Source organism: Astatotilapia calliptera, chromosome 11 (genome assembly GCF_900246225.1).
Source record: "Astatotilapia calliptera chromosome 11, fAstCal1.2, whole genome shotgun sequence".
Classification (NCBI taxonomy): domain Eukaryota; kingdom Metazoa; phylum Chordata; class Actinopteri; order Cichliformes; family Cichlidae; genus Astatotilapia; species Astatotilapia calliptera.
Genome location: NC_039312.1, coordinates 8,582,484 through 8,598,359, shown reverse-complemented (window position 1 = coordinate 8,598,359; position 15,876 = coordinate 8,582,484). Strand labels below are relative to the sequence as shown.

Here is a 15,876-nt window from a genome sequence, read left to right as displayed (position 1 = left end):
CGAGCTTTCATTGTAAAAAAGTCTGGAGAACTATTCCTGAAGACTACCTGAATGATGAGAAGAAAGCTTGCCTTAGAGAATTCAGGCAAATTATTGACATTGAGATCAGTTTTCCCAAAAACTCTGTTTTTCCCTTATATACTGTATTTCCATGTATGTTTCAATAAAACACTACACCTATTACTCATTTTCCGTGCAAAATATAAATACATAAAGAGTTGCTTAAAGCTTTTGTACAGTACTGTGTTTATACTGGCTCATAAGTAACTTTTGTCCGTAAGTCTGAAAGAAAACGCACGTTCTGAGATGTTAAGTTCGAAAAAACACCGGAAGTTATGTGTAATAACATTTTTTATGTTTTTAAAACTGCTGCAACATTCTTGTTAAAACTTTTAACATCATAAGTAAAGGTTAAAGTTTAACTAGGATGTTGGCGCTAATGCACACGGGATTATGGGTTAATTTCGTCTTTCGTGATAAAGCTGATGTTTTCAAAACAAAAGCACACAAGTCAACTTTGCGTTTGCCTGGACACAATAGCAATCTGTGCTCTCCATTCATCAATAGTGGACTCTAGGACATTGTATGGTTAAAAGAAGACTTTAGGCTGGAAGAGATTTGTGCGGTTAGTTGAAGTCTGCGGTCTATTCGCTTTGAATTGGCTTTTAATTTGTAAGCCGCAACCGGAAGGGCTATTTATTTTTCGCCTGCCTTTGTCTAACTCGACTGGTACTGACGGGGAGGGAAAGAAGGAGGAGGGAGTGTTCCTGGTCTGTCGACTGGTTTGACTTGTCACAGGCGCTCAAGGGAAAACGATGAATTTCAGTCACAGAAAATAGTTCGTAGTTAGCTACAAACACACGTAAAGATAACCTGGCAAACCGAGGTGCCGTGACAGAACAGCTGCGTAGGATGGGCGAGCCGGCACAGACTCCGTTTAAAACCACTGGATCCGAGTGGCTGCTGCCTGTCAGTGAATACTTGGGCTTTCCTCTTGATCAGGTAGGACAAGCGTGAGTCACAAGTCAGTGGGGCTATTTCGGAAGAATTAAATCTTTTGATATATTACTGGGTTTTTTTCTTAAAAAATAAATAAATTTCATGTCATAAATGATGTTCCGTCAATTAACCTTGTGTTACTTGCGGGACACACGTGCCGTGGCTCCTTAAAAGTCGTCCACGTCCACATTATTGTCCTTTTATTGGAGGCTTTGTCCAAAAACTAAATTCTGTCGTTTTAAAGAAAATTATTAATAATAAAAATAACGATACAGTCCTGCAACGTGTCATACGCTGCTGTTTTACGTCCCTATAAAATTTTTACACTATCATAGTACACTATAATATACCGTAAAGCCCTTAATTGCCTATAAAAGTATAAAACGTGAAATGTTTGTTGATTATCTCTCTTTGCTGTTCACCCCAATCCTCATTTTTATCTCTTCCCACACAGGTGAATTTTCTGGCATGCCAGCTGTTTGCCTTAACTTCTGCCTTCTGCTTTCGTCTCTACCTCAGCCCGGCCCATGTCAGTCCCCTGGTCAGGCACTTTGTTGCCGCTCTGCTCGGTATTGGTTTTCTCGTCTTCTGCTTTGGATGGTAATGTATGGCACTGTCTCACACACTGCTCCATTCATTTTTTTCTCCAGTATGTGAGTCAAAGATATTTTATGTGTCCATGTTTCAAAAAGTGTTTTCTGTCAATGAACAAAAACTTTATATTTTATAATTACAGAACAGTCTAGGCAATAAGCTACCAGAACTTTTTCTGTAATTTCACACACTTATGTTGAACAACTAAGATGTACTGAAACGGCACTTCTTTTTCTTCTACTAAGAAGTCTCAGGGGTTAAATATTCAAATGTCTTTACAATGACAGAAAGGGGAGTTTCACTAGCCTCACTTAATATCAAAGTGGGCTGTATGTGGGCCCACCTGTATAAGATTTAAATAAAATCAGAATGCAGTGATTAATGAATCATTTACATCACACGTTTAATTGGAAAAATACTACAAAGCAATGTGTTAAATGCTGAAAGAAAAAATGGTGTTGTCCTTGGAAAAATATGTGCTTAAAACATGGTAGCAGGTCAACGTAAGAAGAAAAAGACCAGACCACTGGATCAACAGTTCTTTAAGAATATGGTCTCAGGCCCTCAGGCTGCAGCACTAAAAACAGACCTTCTGTAGGAAAAATTATTGCATGCGCTCAGGAACACTTCATGTGAACCAGATCAAGAAAACACTTCTGCCTCCTGCCACTACAGCATCATCTGTGGTGTCTAGGTCCTTTAATGCACAAGGCATTGGTATCATCCACCTTTTGTGAAGGCCACATTAATAATAATGTAAGTTTTAGAGCAAAATAATATAGCCACTCTGACAACATGCATATTGTTTGTTTCAGCAAGACAATGCTAAACTACAACATTGAAATAGCCATGGTACTAACTGGCCTGGGTGCACAGTTAGAACATGTTTTTAATGCCTCGGGCTTATAATTGTAGTAGAACACTGAGGGTATGCGGTCATGAGACAAATTGGAAACGCATGTATTTGTATGGGTGTGTATTGTAGTGCTTTAGCAGCAGGTATCTGTGGGAAATGTGTTTAAGTTGTATTGGCACATGCTGCCTGTGTCATTGAAAAGACCTACAGAATGTTTTGTGTCACTTCTGCAGGTATTCATCTCACATCCTGGCTGTGGTTGTTGCAAACTACCTGATCATCATCAAAGCTGACCTCAACAATGTGCACAGGTAAATTCAAGCCTCAAAGGCCAATAAACATAAAAGTCTAGGGAATGGCTATATAATGGATTCTGAAAGACAGAAACAAAAGTCTGAAACACCAGTGGATTCTTACATGGATTGTGCAACTGTTGCTCTTTTGCCCGTAATTCCTGTAACCATGAATTAAGCCTAGTCGGTCTGGTTGTAGTCGTTCTCATCGCGCACACACCTTTCCGGTTGCATTGACTGACGTGCCTGCTTCATCAAGCCGGTATGTGATTGACAGGACTGCGTTTACCATGATAGGGCTGCAGAACTAGCTGTTGCTGTTTTCAGGTCAAACTTGCCAGACGAGATCAACCCAGCCCACAAGCCATTCACTTCATAGGTGGGCTAAGTTGCTCAGTTTAAGCCCTTGAAGTTTACCACTCATTCACTCCCTGCCGCGCATTCCAAGAAAGACTTCATTCTACTTCACCTCGCCCCCTTTGTCTTCCTGTTCCAATGTGGCCTGAACGAAAGTACTTTTTTAAAGGCATGAAACCTTTGGAGAACACGTCAGGCGACAGGCAGCCAGGCATGCCAGCCTGACCAGTCTACTCATGAAGATAGCTAGCAGGTGTTTATGCGGATGTTGAAACTTTCATGTTTACAGGGTTTCAGTGGAACTCTTAAGAGCATATGCACATTTTCCATTATGTCTGGGTGGATATGGGTGTTGACTTCAGACAGCATGGCTCAGGTGTGTCTGGCAGTTGTTGCTTTTTTGTTTTTTTATTACTAGAGCAAAATTGTACGGTTATCTTGGTGAGGTATTCAAGGATTACCTGTAGGTAGAGCAAAGTAGAACTGGTATTGTTCTATGGCTTTGGAGGCAAAACACTGTGTAAACTCAACATGGGCTTCTGGACACACACCTCTGTGTCACTGACACGGGGAAACAAAGTAATTGAACATTTTAGGTTAAAGCCAGGACAATCTAGGGAACGATCAGAACAACGGGTGATCATTACTTTAAGATATGCCGATGTTTGTAACTGTTTAAAATTTTTTGACAATGTGAAATGTAAAGCAGAATATCAGGTTTTCAGTCCTGCAGAAATGACACAAGTTCTTACCTGTGCCTGTTCATTCTTTTGTTTTTCATTTGAGAGTGTGATGAAATAGTTGCGTCTTGTCAAAGTTAAACCATGCTGGAAGTTTTAGAGGTAGTGTAAATGGCACAAATATTTTAAAAAAAAAGAAACATTATGCTCACTTTTTTTTTTTTTTTTAATTTTTGTGAAGTAACCCAGAGAGGCAACAATCACTTGCAGTAATTTCTAATGACTCATAAGTTAAGGAAACTTCTTAATCTCCTCAAATGCATTTACTGGTGACTCAACTGTTACCACACCAGCTTGTCCTTTTTCTTTTTTTCTAGGTATTGTATTAAACGATTGATTGAACTGCCCTTTACTTTATTTACTTTGTGTCATTCTTTTCCACTCAGGTATTCCATGGTGATATCTATGGGCTATCTGACTGCGTGCCAAGTGAGCCGAGTCTTCATCTTTAACTATGGAATACCTTCCACTGACTTCTCTGGGTGAGGAAAATCTGAAGCATTTCTTTCTCTCTCCTCTTTGCCACACCTTCTTTGTGACAGCACATTATGGAGACATTTGAGGTTTAGATACGTTATCAGTTTCCACCCTTGGTGGTACCAGCTTACACACCGACTCCCCCAGCCTTGTGTACATATAAAACAACTGAAGAAAAAAAAAATAGCAGCAGCATTGTTCACAGTTGACGCTGCCCAGCTTAGGCTGCTTTCTGCCTCCCATTTTAATTGGAAATGTCTGTTTTTCTATGTGTGGTTATACTTTATAAAGCGACAGCTGACTTTGCTGGCCTCTGTATTCAGCAGCAGCTACTTTGCCTTGTTCCAGTGCGGATTAATTTGTTGGCAGCCTCATTTAGACTCCATGTGACTTTAGAGATGAGCAGCCAGGACTGTGAGTCAGCCTCTGGTGATCCCATATTGAATTAGGGATCCAGATTTTATTTTATTTTTTGATACACTTTCATGTTTCGGTATCAATTCAGTACAAAAAAACCCAAAAAACAAACTACATTCACTACTTAACTTTGTTTCTGAGCAAAGGTTGTGTGAGTCAGACTGAACAGCAGTCATTCATGCTGATAGATTTCTGGTTTCCCTCTATATTTCTTGCTCTGTCTTTAGTAGGGTGTTATGCATCTAGCCATTGTCTCTAAAGTCTGTTTGCATTTGTTCAAGAGCATTTCCATGAACTGAAATTGACACTTGACATGAAAATCATAGGTACTATGCCCGCTCTATAATGTACAAAATGGAAAATGGAGCCTGTATGCTATAGTACTGGAGTTTTGCACATACTGGCTGAAAACATTACTTCAGAGCCCCCTGCCAGCTCTCACTGAGCTGGCACTGCCAGCCACATGGCCAGCCTCTCTCTGCCTCAGTTTTCCATGCTGTGCACACAATGCAGCCCTCACACCAACACAAACTAGTGTGTGTGTGCAAGAGAGACGTAGTTTATATGTGGACACACATTCACATGAGTTTCCTAAATGTGTGCTTGATAAGCTGAAAATCTAGCTGTGCTGGTTTAAAAGGGGCCCGATGATCCAATGAAGCTCTGGGGATAGGAAAGTATTGCATTGGATTAATAAGTGACCTGATTTGCCACAACTAGAGAAGAATGAAGTGATTCACAATGGTAAATAAATCCAAGAGTCTCTCACAGAGGCTCGGTGAGCTTGGGAAGTGCTGTGCTTAAATTGGTAATGCTTTAAATGACTTAAGTTTTTACTTTCACTTAAAAAACAAAACAAAAACATATATTAGAATTGCTATGCTATCATACTTGCAACATTTATACAATTTAAAATGATTATTAAAGTGAAATCTTTTCAAATTTGCCCACCTACAATCAGGCACAGGTTGTGAGCATCAATTTCTAAACTTCTTAAGATAAATTAAAAACAATAATTTACCATCTTTCTCTGCCCAGACCTTTGATGATAGTAACACAGAAGCTCACCACGTTGGCTTTCCAGCTCCATGACGGTAAGTCAGACAAGTGGATGCACACATACATATGGAAGCTCAGCACATTGGCAAGCCTTTCACAGCATGCTGTCTGAGTAACTTAACAGGGATGACAGGCTTTTACACACATTTTCACACCTGTTGTAAAACATGTAGCCTAGGCTTTTATTAAAACGCGTCCTTCTGATTCTCTTCTAATGTAATGTCGAAGTCATAATTGTGAGCCACAAAATGTGCAGTCATTGATGTTGTTAGTAACATTTGTGTTTTTTTTTTTTCCATTGTGAGTTGTTAGTGTTTCAGTGAAAAAGTCTCTTAGAGTCAGAATTAAACATCTGTTAAAGAAGGACAAGAGAAGGGGGGAGGGGGGAATTAAAGATATCAACAACTCCATATTTTTTTCAGGTATGTGTAAGAAGACTGAACAGTTGACACAGGAGCAGAAGCTCATGGCTATAAAGTAAGTTTACACAGCAAAGCAAGTTAGTAACTTACAGTGGTAACTGTGTGTGTGTGTGTGTGTGTGTGTGGTTTTTTTAAACAGAGTCTAATTTTAACAGACTAGAGATCTTTGGGATTTTCCTATGTCCGATTTTAGCCTTCAAGTCTGCATAGATAAACGTACATATACCAGCCACTTTATTAGGTACACTTGCTAGTATTGGGTTGGCCCCCCTTTTGCATTTCAAACTCTTTATTTTTCATGACACTGATTCACCAAGGTGCAGGAAACATTCTTCAAATTTTAGTCTATATCAGGGGTGGGCAACTCCAGGCCTCGAGTGTCGGTGTCCTGCAGGTTTTAGATCTCACCCTGGGTCAACATACCTGAATCAAATGATTAGTTTGTTACCAGGCCTCTGGAGAACTTCAAGACATGCTAAGGAGGTAATTTGGCCATATAGATCAGCTGTGATTGGATCAGGGACACACCTGAAACATGCAGGACACTGGCACTCGAGGCCTGGAGTTGCCTACCCCTGGTCTTTGTCAACATGACTGCATCACAGAGCTGCTGCAGATTTGTCAGCTACACCTTCATTATGCAGAATGATTTCACATTCCTGTACCATCACAACTCAAAGGTGCTCTATTCAACTGTGACTGTGGAGGTCTTTGGAATCCACTACAGTTTGCGATGATGTGAGCTGTGAGATATGATGCTGGAAGCAATCATTAGACAATGAGTACATTGTGGTCATAAAGAGATGGACATTGTCAGTAACAATACTCAAGTAGGCTGTGCCATTGGACAATGCGCATATGGTGCTAAGTGGCCCAAAGTGTGGCACAAAAATAGCCCCCAGACCACTACACCACCACCACCAGTCTAAATTGTTCATACAAACCAGGATGGATCCATACTTTCATGGTGTTTACACAAAATTCTGACCCCGACCCAAATGTTGCACCAGAAATTAAGACTTATCAGACCAGGTAACCTTTTCTAGTCTTGTGCTGTCCAGTTTTGGTGAGCTCGTGTGAGTTGTAGCCTCAGTGTGGTACCTGGTGCTTCAAGGGTTGATAAATGTTCTATTTACAGATGCTCGTCTGTAGCTCTTAGTTGTAACAAGTGGTTATTTGAGCTACTATTGCCTTCTTATCAGCTTGACCAATCTGGCGATTTTCCTCTGAGCTCTGGCATCAGCGATTCTTTTTTGCCTAGAGAACCACTGCTTATTGGAGATTTTCTCTTTTTCTGACCATCTCCAGAGATAATTGTGTGAGAAAATCCCAGTAAAATCAGCTTTTTCTGAACCACCAGTCTGGCAATAAGAACTATACCACATTCAAATCCACTTAATTCAACTTTATTCTATACTGTACTGCTCGGTTTGAACTTCAGCATTGACCGTGTCTACATGCCTAAATGCATTAAGTGGCTGCCATGTCATTGACTGACTACACATTTGGATTAAGGAGCAGTTTAGCAGGTGTACCTAATAACGTAACTGGTGAGTGTAATCCTATAATGTAAAGTTTACATGTGCAGCAAAGATGTGCAGATACTTTAACAGTGCATCTGAACTTGGACCTTATTTAAAGAATAAATAACTGTTTCTTTTCCTTTAGCCACGAAGGACAATGACAAGGACATGAAATCATGGTGAATAGTTTATTTATGGAAAAAAGCATGCTGGGAACTTAGAAAAGAGACATCGTTTTGCATGGAAAAACATTTTTGTGCATGTGAATTCATGAAATCACATTATCAATGGACTGTACTATGCATGCCGTTTTAAAATGAATTAAAATGTATTTTAAAAGCAGCCATAAAATATAGCCGCCTACCTGTGCAATAACCCAGTAGCTGTAAATCTGGTAATTGATGTGTTTGTCATAATACTTAAATATTCGATTAACTGGACTAATTTTGTTCTTATTTATCAGGGACCAGACATTGTCCTTATTCCAGTTTTGCATACAAGTTCTCCTGTACTGTAAATATTACACATAGTTTGTAACATGGATGGAAGCACATTTGGTCATGAATTAGGTCAGGTTTTAATACCCATCCTGGTTCGTTTTATTGCTCGGCAGCTGGTATATGTACAGGGTCAGAGAAACAGAGTTAAAGATGCAATGATGCTGACTGACCATGACCTGTTGGATGTTTAATTTAAAACTAGATGGCATGTATTTCTCAGATCACCTTGGAAGAAAATCTAAAGTAGCACCGTCACGTTTCACTCAAAGCGATCTCAGTTAGTGTTTCGAAAAGGTTTGTTTCTTTTCAGTGATTTCTGCCTCGTCTCTTTGTAGTGTGAGGCCTTCTCTCATCGAGTACCTGAGTTACAATCTGAACTTTCTGAGTGTCTTGGTGGGGCCATGCAGTAACTACAAAGAGTACATAGACTTCATAGAGGGCAGACACATCAGCACGAGGCTCAAGCAGCAGCATGCCTCAAGTAATCGGCAGAATGGCTACAATAAGACCCAGGACCCATCACCTCTGGTAAGTTCATGAATACTGGTTACTAGTCTTGTAGTCTTTAACTTTTTTCATTTTTATATTGATAGGTTATTGTTTTATCAGGAGGGGGATTAAATGCTTATCCAGCAATATGTTTCGTCTTCCATTGGTTGGAATCTCTGTAACTTTACTACAGTGGCTTTACTTCTTGTTCTTGTTTTATTGAAAGAGCGTTTGAACTGTCCTTTACTTTACATCATTCACAGTTCAAAAATAATTCTTTTACTGGGATGTGGTGCATGCTTACACTTGATTCAGTTTCTGAAGTAGGTCATTTTGACTCTCTTCCCCATCTTCTTAGCTAGTTTTCTTCTGATTGGCTGTTCCTTGGAAATAAGTTTACACAAGTTCACAGCAAGAGTTGCGTGTCTGAATTGACATGAGGATCTGGCCTTCTTGATATCCTACAGAAACAAGAGTAGATAAAACTTAGAACAGGTGTTTAGAGAAGTCTAAATTGAATAAAGATGTGCAAAATTTCGCCTACGCACAATGAATATTTTTGGAATTACAGGCCCTTAAAGTTCACATTAGCAGGCCAGGACTTTTAAGGACTAAAGAGCAAAACGACCTTGCTATGATGTAACTTCTTTTGACCTGTTATCTATCCAACATTGTGAAAACACCCTTGAAGTTCTCTATTGAATTCTCAGAAAACAAATAAAACGTCTAAGCTATAAATGTTTATTTCGGTTACTCTGTCATAGTAATTGAAATCTGTGCAAAGTTGCTATCAAAATTGTGATGCATCCCGTGATGCTAGCGCTGAAAGTTGATTATAGAAAATTAGATTTTTCTTTACATTGTAAAACTTGCAGAGGGTGTAAAATTACATTGGTTGCAGTTTTTAATAGCTGAAATTTGTTTCATGTGATAGCTGTTGTACTTAAGGAGTTATGCTGGAAAAAACAATAAGGTTACCTAAAAAGCACCAAATTTCAACCTAACCTCTTTAACATAAATTACATGGGGGCCTATAACTCAGAAAATACCTTCAGTAGGGAGGTTAAAGTTTTGCATGGCTTCATTTTCATAAAAAAACTATAGAAAGGTCTTGGCTGATGTGGACTAGATAAAAATCTGCTACAAACATATAGTCGCAGAAGGTCAGATATTACTGAGGTACCCAGGAGGACTTTTTTCAGCTTCAAAGAAAATGTGTAACTTCTGTGGTGAACATTTTAAATGTATCCACTAGAGCAGAGCTACAAACTGATAGTTTGTTTCTGGTTTCTCTTGGGTTAAGTTAAGCCATAGATGCTGATTGCTTAAGATTTAATGGTAATCCTAATATTCTCCATTTGTAATGGTGCTTCTATCAGTGCTCAGAAGTAATTTGCTTTCTCTGCAGACCGCCGTTTGTCATAAGCTGCTAGTCTGCGCCGGCTGTATGCTGTTCTTCCTTACTGTCACTCGGTCCTTGCCCATAAAGTACAACGTTGACCCCGACTTTGTGAGCCAAGCCTCCTTCCTCACCAGGCTCACTTATGCTTTCTTCTCCATACAAGCTGCAAGGCCCAAATTCTACTTCGCCTGGACATTAGGTGGGTATTTAGTGCGTCTGTGTGTTTTACTTGGCCAGTTTGTTTTGTTTTTTATTGCTTCTGGGGACAAATGCCACGGATGTCATGTGATGATCTTCTTCTTCCTCTGTCAGCTGATGCAGTCAACAATGCTGCAGGATATGGTTTCCTTGGGATGGATGAACATGGAAAGCCATCCTGGGACCTCATCAGCAACCTCAACATCATCGGGATTGAGGTGCCGCGTTTCAGATGCTTAAAATCGAGACCATGATCTTTCAGCACTGTGTCCAATTGTGAGTTAATTAGACACTGGAGCACACTCTTATTGTAGCTATTGATCTTTTTTCTTTTAGACAGCAACCAGCTTCAAGACCTTCATAGACAACTGGAATATTCGAACAGGAATTTGGCTTAAAACGTAAGTGTTGCGAGTGTGAAATCAAATTGTGTGCACAGTCGGAAAGTGGGGAAAAAAAAAGTGAAATTCCCAACCCGTTCCTTTTTCAGGGTGTGCTATGACCGAGCACCAAAGCACCGTTTGGCGTTGACCTTTATCCTGTCTGCTTTGTGGCATGGTGTTTATCCAGGGTACTATTTTACCTTCCTCACCGCCATCCCCATCACCATAGCAGCAAGAGCTGTAAGTTGTCTACATTATCTGCAAAGTAATGCTCTAAAATACAAATGGAAGGTAATCGGACTGTATGGACACAAACTGACCATGAATAGATGGGACAGCTCTTGTTACATTTACAACGGTAGCTTTGTGAAGATTAAGGATATTTCAGTTTCCTCAGTACAACTACAAACAAAAACATATCTTATCAGCATGAAAGTGGCTCTAAAAATGTTTTTGGTGCCTGTTCAAACAAAACCTCTCTGGGAACAGCTTTAACTGACTTTTTATTGCACTTGGCACTTTCTGCTTCTCGCATGTTAATTAAATAGTTCAACAAAAGTTTTCCTTGAATACACTAATCCTGTCATCTGTTAAACGATAATTGTTGTCCGTCTGCCTCTCCCCACCAGATACGGAGGTCAATTCGTCATTACTTCCTGGGCTCCAGAGTGATGAAGCTGGGTTATGACATCTTGACTTGGGCAGCCACACAGCTGGCCATCTGCTACACTGTCATGCCTTTTCTCCTTCTTGCAGTTAACTACACTATAGTTTATTACAGGTACGTCATACCCCGCTTTAATCAAATTATCCTTTTGCTTCAACTCTGTGTGGTTCTGCGTTCTATTAATCTTTCTATGTACTCATACATGTGAAGGTGAGCAGGAACCCCTCTACATACATCCATAAACTTCCAAAGAGGCATAATCACGCTGACTGTAACCACAGGCATGCCGAGTGGATTGTCAACAGTTCTTATATCATGCGTCAATAAACCGTTCTTGGCCACATTTCCTCTCTTTGACAGTTGAGCGAGAGACAGGAAGTAAGGGCAAGTCCCCGAGACTGCTCTTTGCAATGCTCTAGATTCTCCTTTAGCTCTAGCATAATAAATCCCCTTTATTTCCTTATTTTCTGCAGTAAATGTCTGTCTGCACACCTGTAGACCATATAGGAGCACGCAACTGTGTGTTTATGTAGTATTTAAAAATCCTTTACTATTTAAAAACATAAAACAATTCGGTGACGTTTCATGTTCGTGTGTATTTTGATGGTCTTAGAACTAATTTTTAATCCACACTCACTGGCCATTTTATTAGGTATACCATGTTAATACTGGTATTAGCATGCTAATACTGGTATTGTTAGCATGGTATAGCTTTGAAGGCCCTTTTGCCTTCAAAACTGCTTCAGTTTTTTCACAGCATTGGCTCACCTAGGTTCATTAGTCCATACTGACATGCAAAAGCATGACAGTTGCTACAGATTTTCTTTGCTGCTCATCCATGATGTGAATTTCCTAAACTACCACATCCCAAAGGTGCTTTTAGATTGAGAGCTGTTGATTGTGGAGGATATTTGAGTACATGTTCAAGAAACCAGTTTTGGGGTTAATTTTTTCTGCATTTTGGCATGGTGTGTTATTGTGCTGGTAGCACCATTAAAAACTAGTTACATTGTGGTTACAAAGGGATGAACATGGTCAGCAACAATAGTCAGGTAGGTCAGTTTGAGCTTAATGGGCTCAAAGTGTACCAAGGTGTGGTCCCCCACACCATTGCACCACCAACAGCAGCCTGAACCATTAATACCATGCAGGGCGTGCCTTGTAGAGTCATGCTTTCATGGTGTTTACACCAAACTCTGACCCTAACGTCTGAATCTGGCAGCAGAAATTGTAACTCATCAGCATCTTATCCAAGCAACGTTCTTCCAGTGTCTAGTTTTGGAGAGCCACTGTGAGATTCCTGTTCTTAGCTGACAGCATGGTGTGGTTTTCTGCTACTATTGTGCATTAAGAGATGGTCTTCTGCATATCTTGGTTGTAATTATTTGGGTGTAATAATGTGAATCACCGTTACTTTCCTATCAGCTCTAAAGTAGTCTGGCCATTTTGACCTGTGGCATCAACAAGGCATTTTTACCCAGAGAACTGCTTCTTACCAGATATATTTTTATTTAATTTATTTATTTTTAACCATTTGGACCACCAGACTGTTGTGTGGGAAATTGTCAGTTGCTCAGCAGTTTCTGAAATGCTCAGGATACTCCAGCCATCTGGCACCAACAACCATGTCACATCCAAAGTCACTCACTTCACCTTTTTTTCTTTCTCATTCTGTTGCTTAGTTTGAACTTCAGCAGGTCATCTTAACCATACTCACGTGCCTAAATGCATTATGTTGTTGCCATGTGACTAGTTTTGAAACATATGATGACTGCTTGCCCCATTGTAAACACAATGCGCATGGTTTCTTGTCATAAGTTAGTAGTTAAGTGTGATATTGTTGCTCGTTTCTAATCTGAATTATTAATGAATCTAGTATAAATCTAGCTGGATCATTTTTTTCCCTACATAATAAAAGTTCCACTCTGTTTTTCCCACCTAGGTCCATGTACTTCCACGTGCACATAATCAGCATTCTGGCTGCAGTCGCCCTGCATCGCAAACATAAACCCAGGGAACCCACCACCAAAACCTCCTCTGTCTCCTCCTCCGCTCCGTGCTCAGCCCAGTGCCAGCATGTTCACTCCAACAACAATGACAAAGACTGAAAATCTCACTTCGCGTTCTTTTACCAGGCTTTTAGGACTCTGTCTCCTCTCAAAGACAAATGAGTATCCCTAGGGCATTCAGCCAGCTTGAAATGGGAAAACATTGTGCTATTTATTTTTTGACTATACAGAGTAAAGGAAATTTGTACTTATGGTACTGGATGTGTACGGGGAGAGCCCTCTCCCATGATTGAAGCTCATCAGGCAGACACTGAAGAAAAACCTCAGCTGAGGAAATGGTTCTGGTACAACCACCACCACCGCCACCAGAATGCTGGCCCCCAACCCCCTTTCCCCTTTTACCTACTCCCGCTCCCTGCAGCTTTTCCTCCCTCCTTGGCCATCTCACCAGCACCAGCCTGCCTCCTCCAACAACAATACAACAGTGTGAAGAGAGTATTGAGACTCACTTTCGTTCCTGTCCTCAATCTGTGCTGTCCCACTGACTGGTGGGATCTCAGCCAGCACAACGGGTCTGCAGCTCATAAACGGGCCACAAATACCAGGACACATGCACACGCAAACTCATGCATAAATAGACACTAGGAAACAAAAACGCACATATAGTCGCTCTTAGACATGTTTGTACTCGGTCGCATTCGGGCGGCACACAAAGGCTGCCCTTGTGAGGCTGCAGAGGAGCATGCCAAGAGGAGGCTGCACCCGCTGCACTCGCTCTGCCCAGAGGATTTTGTAGATCTGTGTGGGTGATGGTTCGCCCCACTGTTATATCCCAACAGCCACTGTCAGTGACCCCCGAGTGTGTGGACCTAATCATGAACTGTCACAATACTTCCACTGTTTACTGGCTTGGATTAAAACCACATGAAAAACTAATCAGACCATGGAGCTCTTAAGCTTTTTAGTGGAAGCCTTAATATTACTGTTAACCATTACTAATGTTTTTAATGAGTATGGCAGCTCCTTCAGGTGAGGAGACTAGTATTTTATAGTTTCTATATTTCTTGGCTTCAGTCTCTGTGAACAAAAAGGAAAAGGTAAGAAATAAAATGAAATCTTTTGCCCCTGTTGGTTGAAAGCCAAAGTACACTTCGCATAGTTAAATTAGTAAAGTTGATCTATTCCTCTACTGAAAGTCCCCTTTTCTCTAACAGTGACAAAAGTGAAGGTAGTTAATGTGCACAGTGCTCAGTCCCTGTTGGCAAAATGTCAAGGAAGCTGAGAAAAGGCTCAAAATGGAAATTATGATCTGAAAAAGTGATGTTTCCGTGATTCTTTGTAGCAGCGGAGGTTTGATTTAACAGAGACATCTGGTGGTTGTGTGAACTGAGCTGAGCCAAGTCATGAAGAAAAGTCATCTGACTGACATAAACAGCCATTTTTCCATGTGACACGATGGCGTTGCATCAGAATTCATTTTCTTCCCTGCACAAGCGTTTCCTTTTGCACAGATGATGCTGAAAAACTAGAAGTTAATGTGCAGATTACAGACTGTAAACACGAGACACCTTTGCCTTTTTAATTTATTTTGCAGTACTTTTTTTTTTTTTTAAATTTTAGGACTGATTACAGATTTTGGAGCATTAGTAGTTTTAAAGGTGGCACAGTCGGATTGTTCTTTAATGGTGCTGTCTGCAAGCTATGTGATAGCTTTTCAATACGTTTGTTATAACACGAGTTGCAGTGCAAGATGTTGTTTTGTAAAGAAAATGCGCATCACATTTGAAAATGTCTTACAATGCATTATACAAGTTGCCTAGTGCATCACGTTTAATCACGTTAGAAGAACAATCTTAATGTTTTTTTATTATCCGTGTTGGAATTTAATCTAAACTTGATAACGACAGAAAATGTTCGCCTGTTTGGCTCACTTTTTACATACTGACTAAACCCTTAAATTTATTAAGGCTCTGCTTTGAGGCTTGACTTTTTGACATATCAGGTGATGTTACAGCTGCTTCACAAAACTTGGGATGAGGAGAAAGCATGAATTTAACACTTAAAAAATAGACATACCAGGGTATTTTAAAGGAAGTTAAAAATGCTATTAAATTTTTTTTGAATATGGTAATCTTTGAACGTACATGAGTACATTTGGGTCTAAAAAGTGTAAGTGTATTACACTTGGTACCCACAGGCCTCATTAACCCGGCAACATATTTGTGGCTCCACGGGTTTCTGTGTCGGCGCTGTGATTTTAGAGCAGGAAGACGAGCAGAGGGGCAGATTTACAGTATGAATATGTTGACGAGCAGCTATTTAAATGATTTAATACCGATACTGAAGATATTTTTGTATTTGCTTTGATGATGTTTGCTGTCTAATTGTACTGACTGTGAGAATGTGAGATTTTCTGATTACACCAGTGCTCCATTTTAGTGTTTTGTGTGGAGGAAAGTCTGAGTAACAAATAAAGCTCGAATGAAACTCT

General features: G+C 40.1%; 1 protein-coding gene across 1 annotated transcript; it reads left to right on the top strand.

Moving 5' to 3' along the window:
- Window positions 1-713: 713 nt before the first annotated feature.
- On the top strand, window positions 714-15,876 carry mboat1 (membrane bound O-acyltransferase domain containing 1). The gene is made up of 13 exons (XM_026183983.1): window positions 714-1,002; window positions 1,454-1,599; window positions 2,683-2,760; window positions 4,226-4,321; window positions 5,772-5,827; window positions 6,215-6,269; window positions 8,573-8,765; window positions 10,135-10,327; window positions 10,441-10,544; window positions 10,663-10,727; window positions 10,817-10,949; window positions 11,339-11,490; window positions 13,319-15,876. The coding sequence occupies exons 1-13, from the start codon at window positions 913-915 to the stop codon at window positions 13,482-13,484; spliced, it is 1,527 nt and encodes a 508-aa protein (XP_026039768.1). The 5' UTR covers window positions 714-912; the 3' UTR covers window positions 13,485-15,876.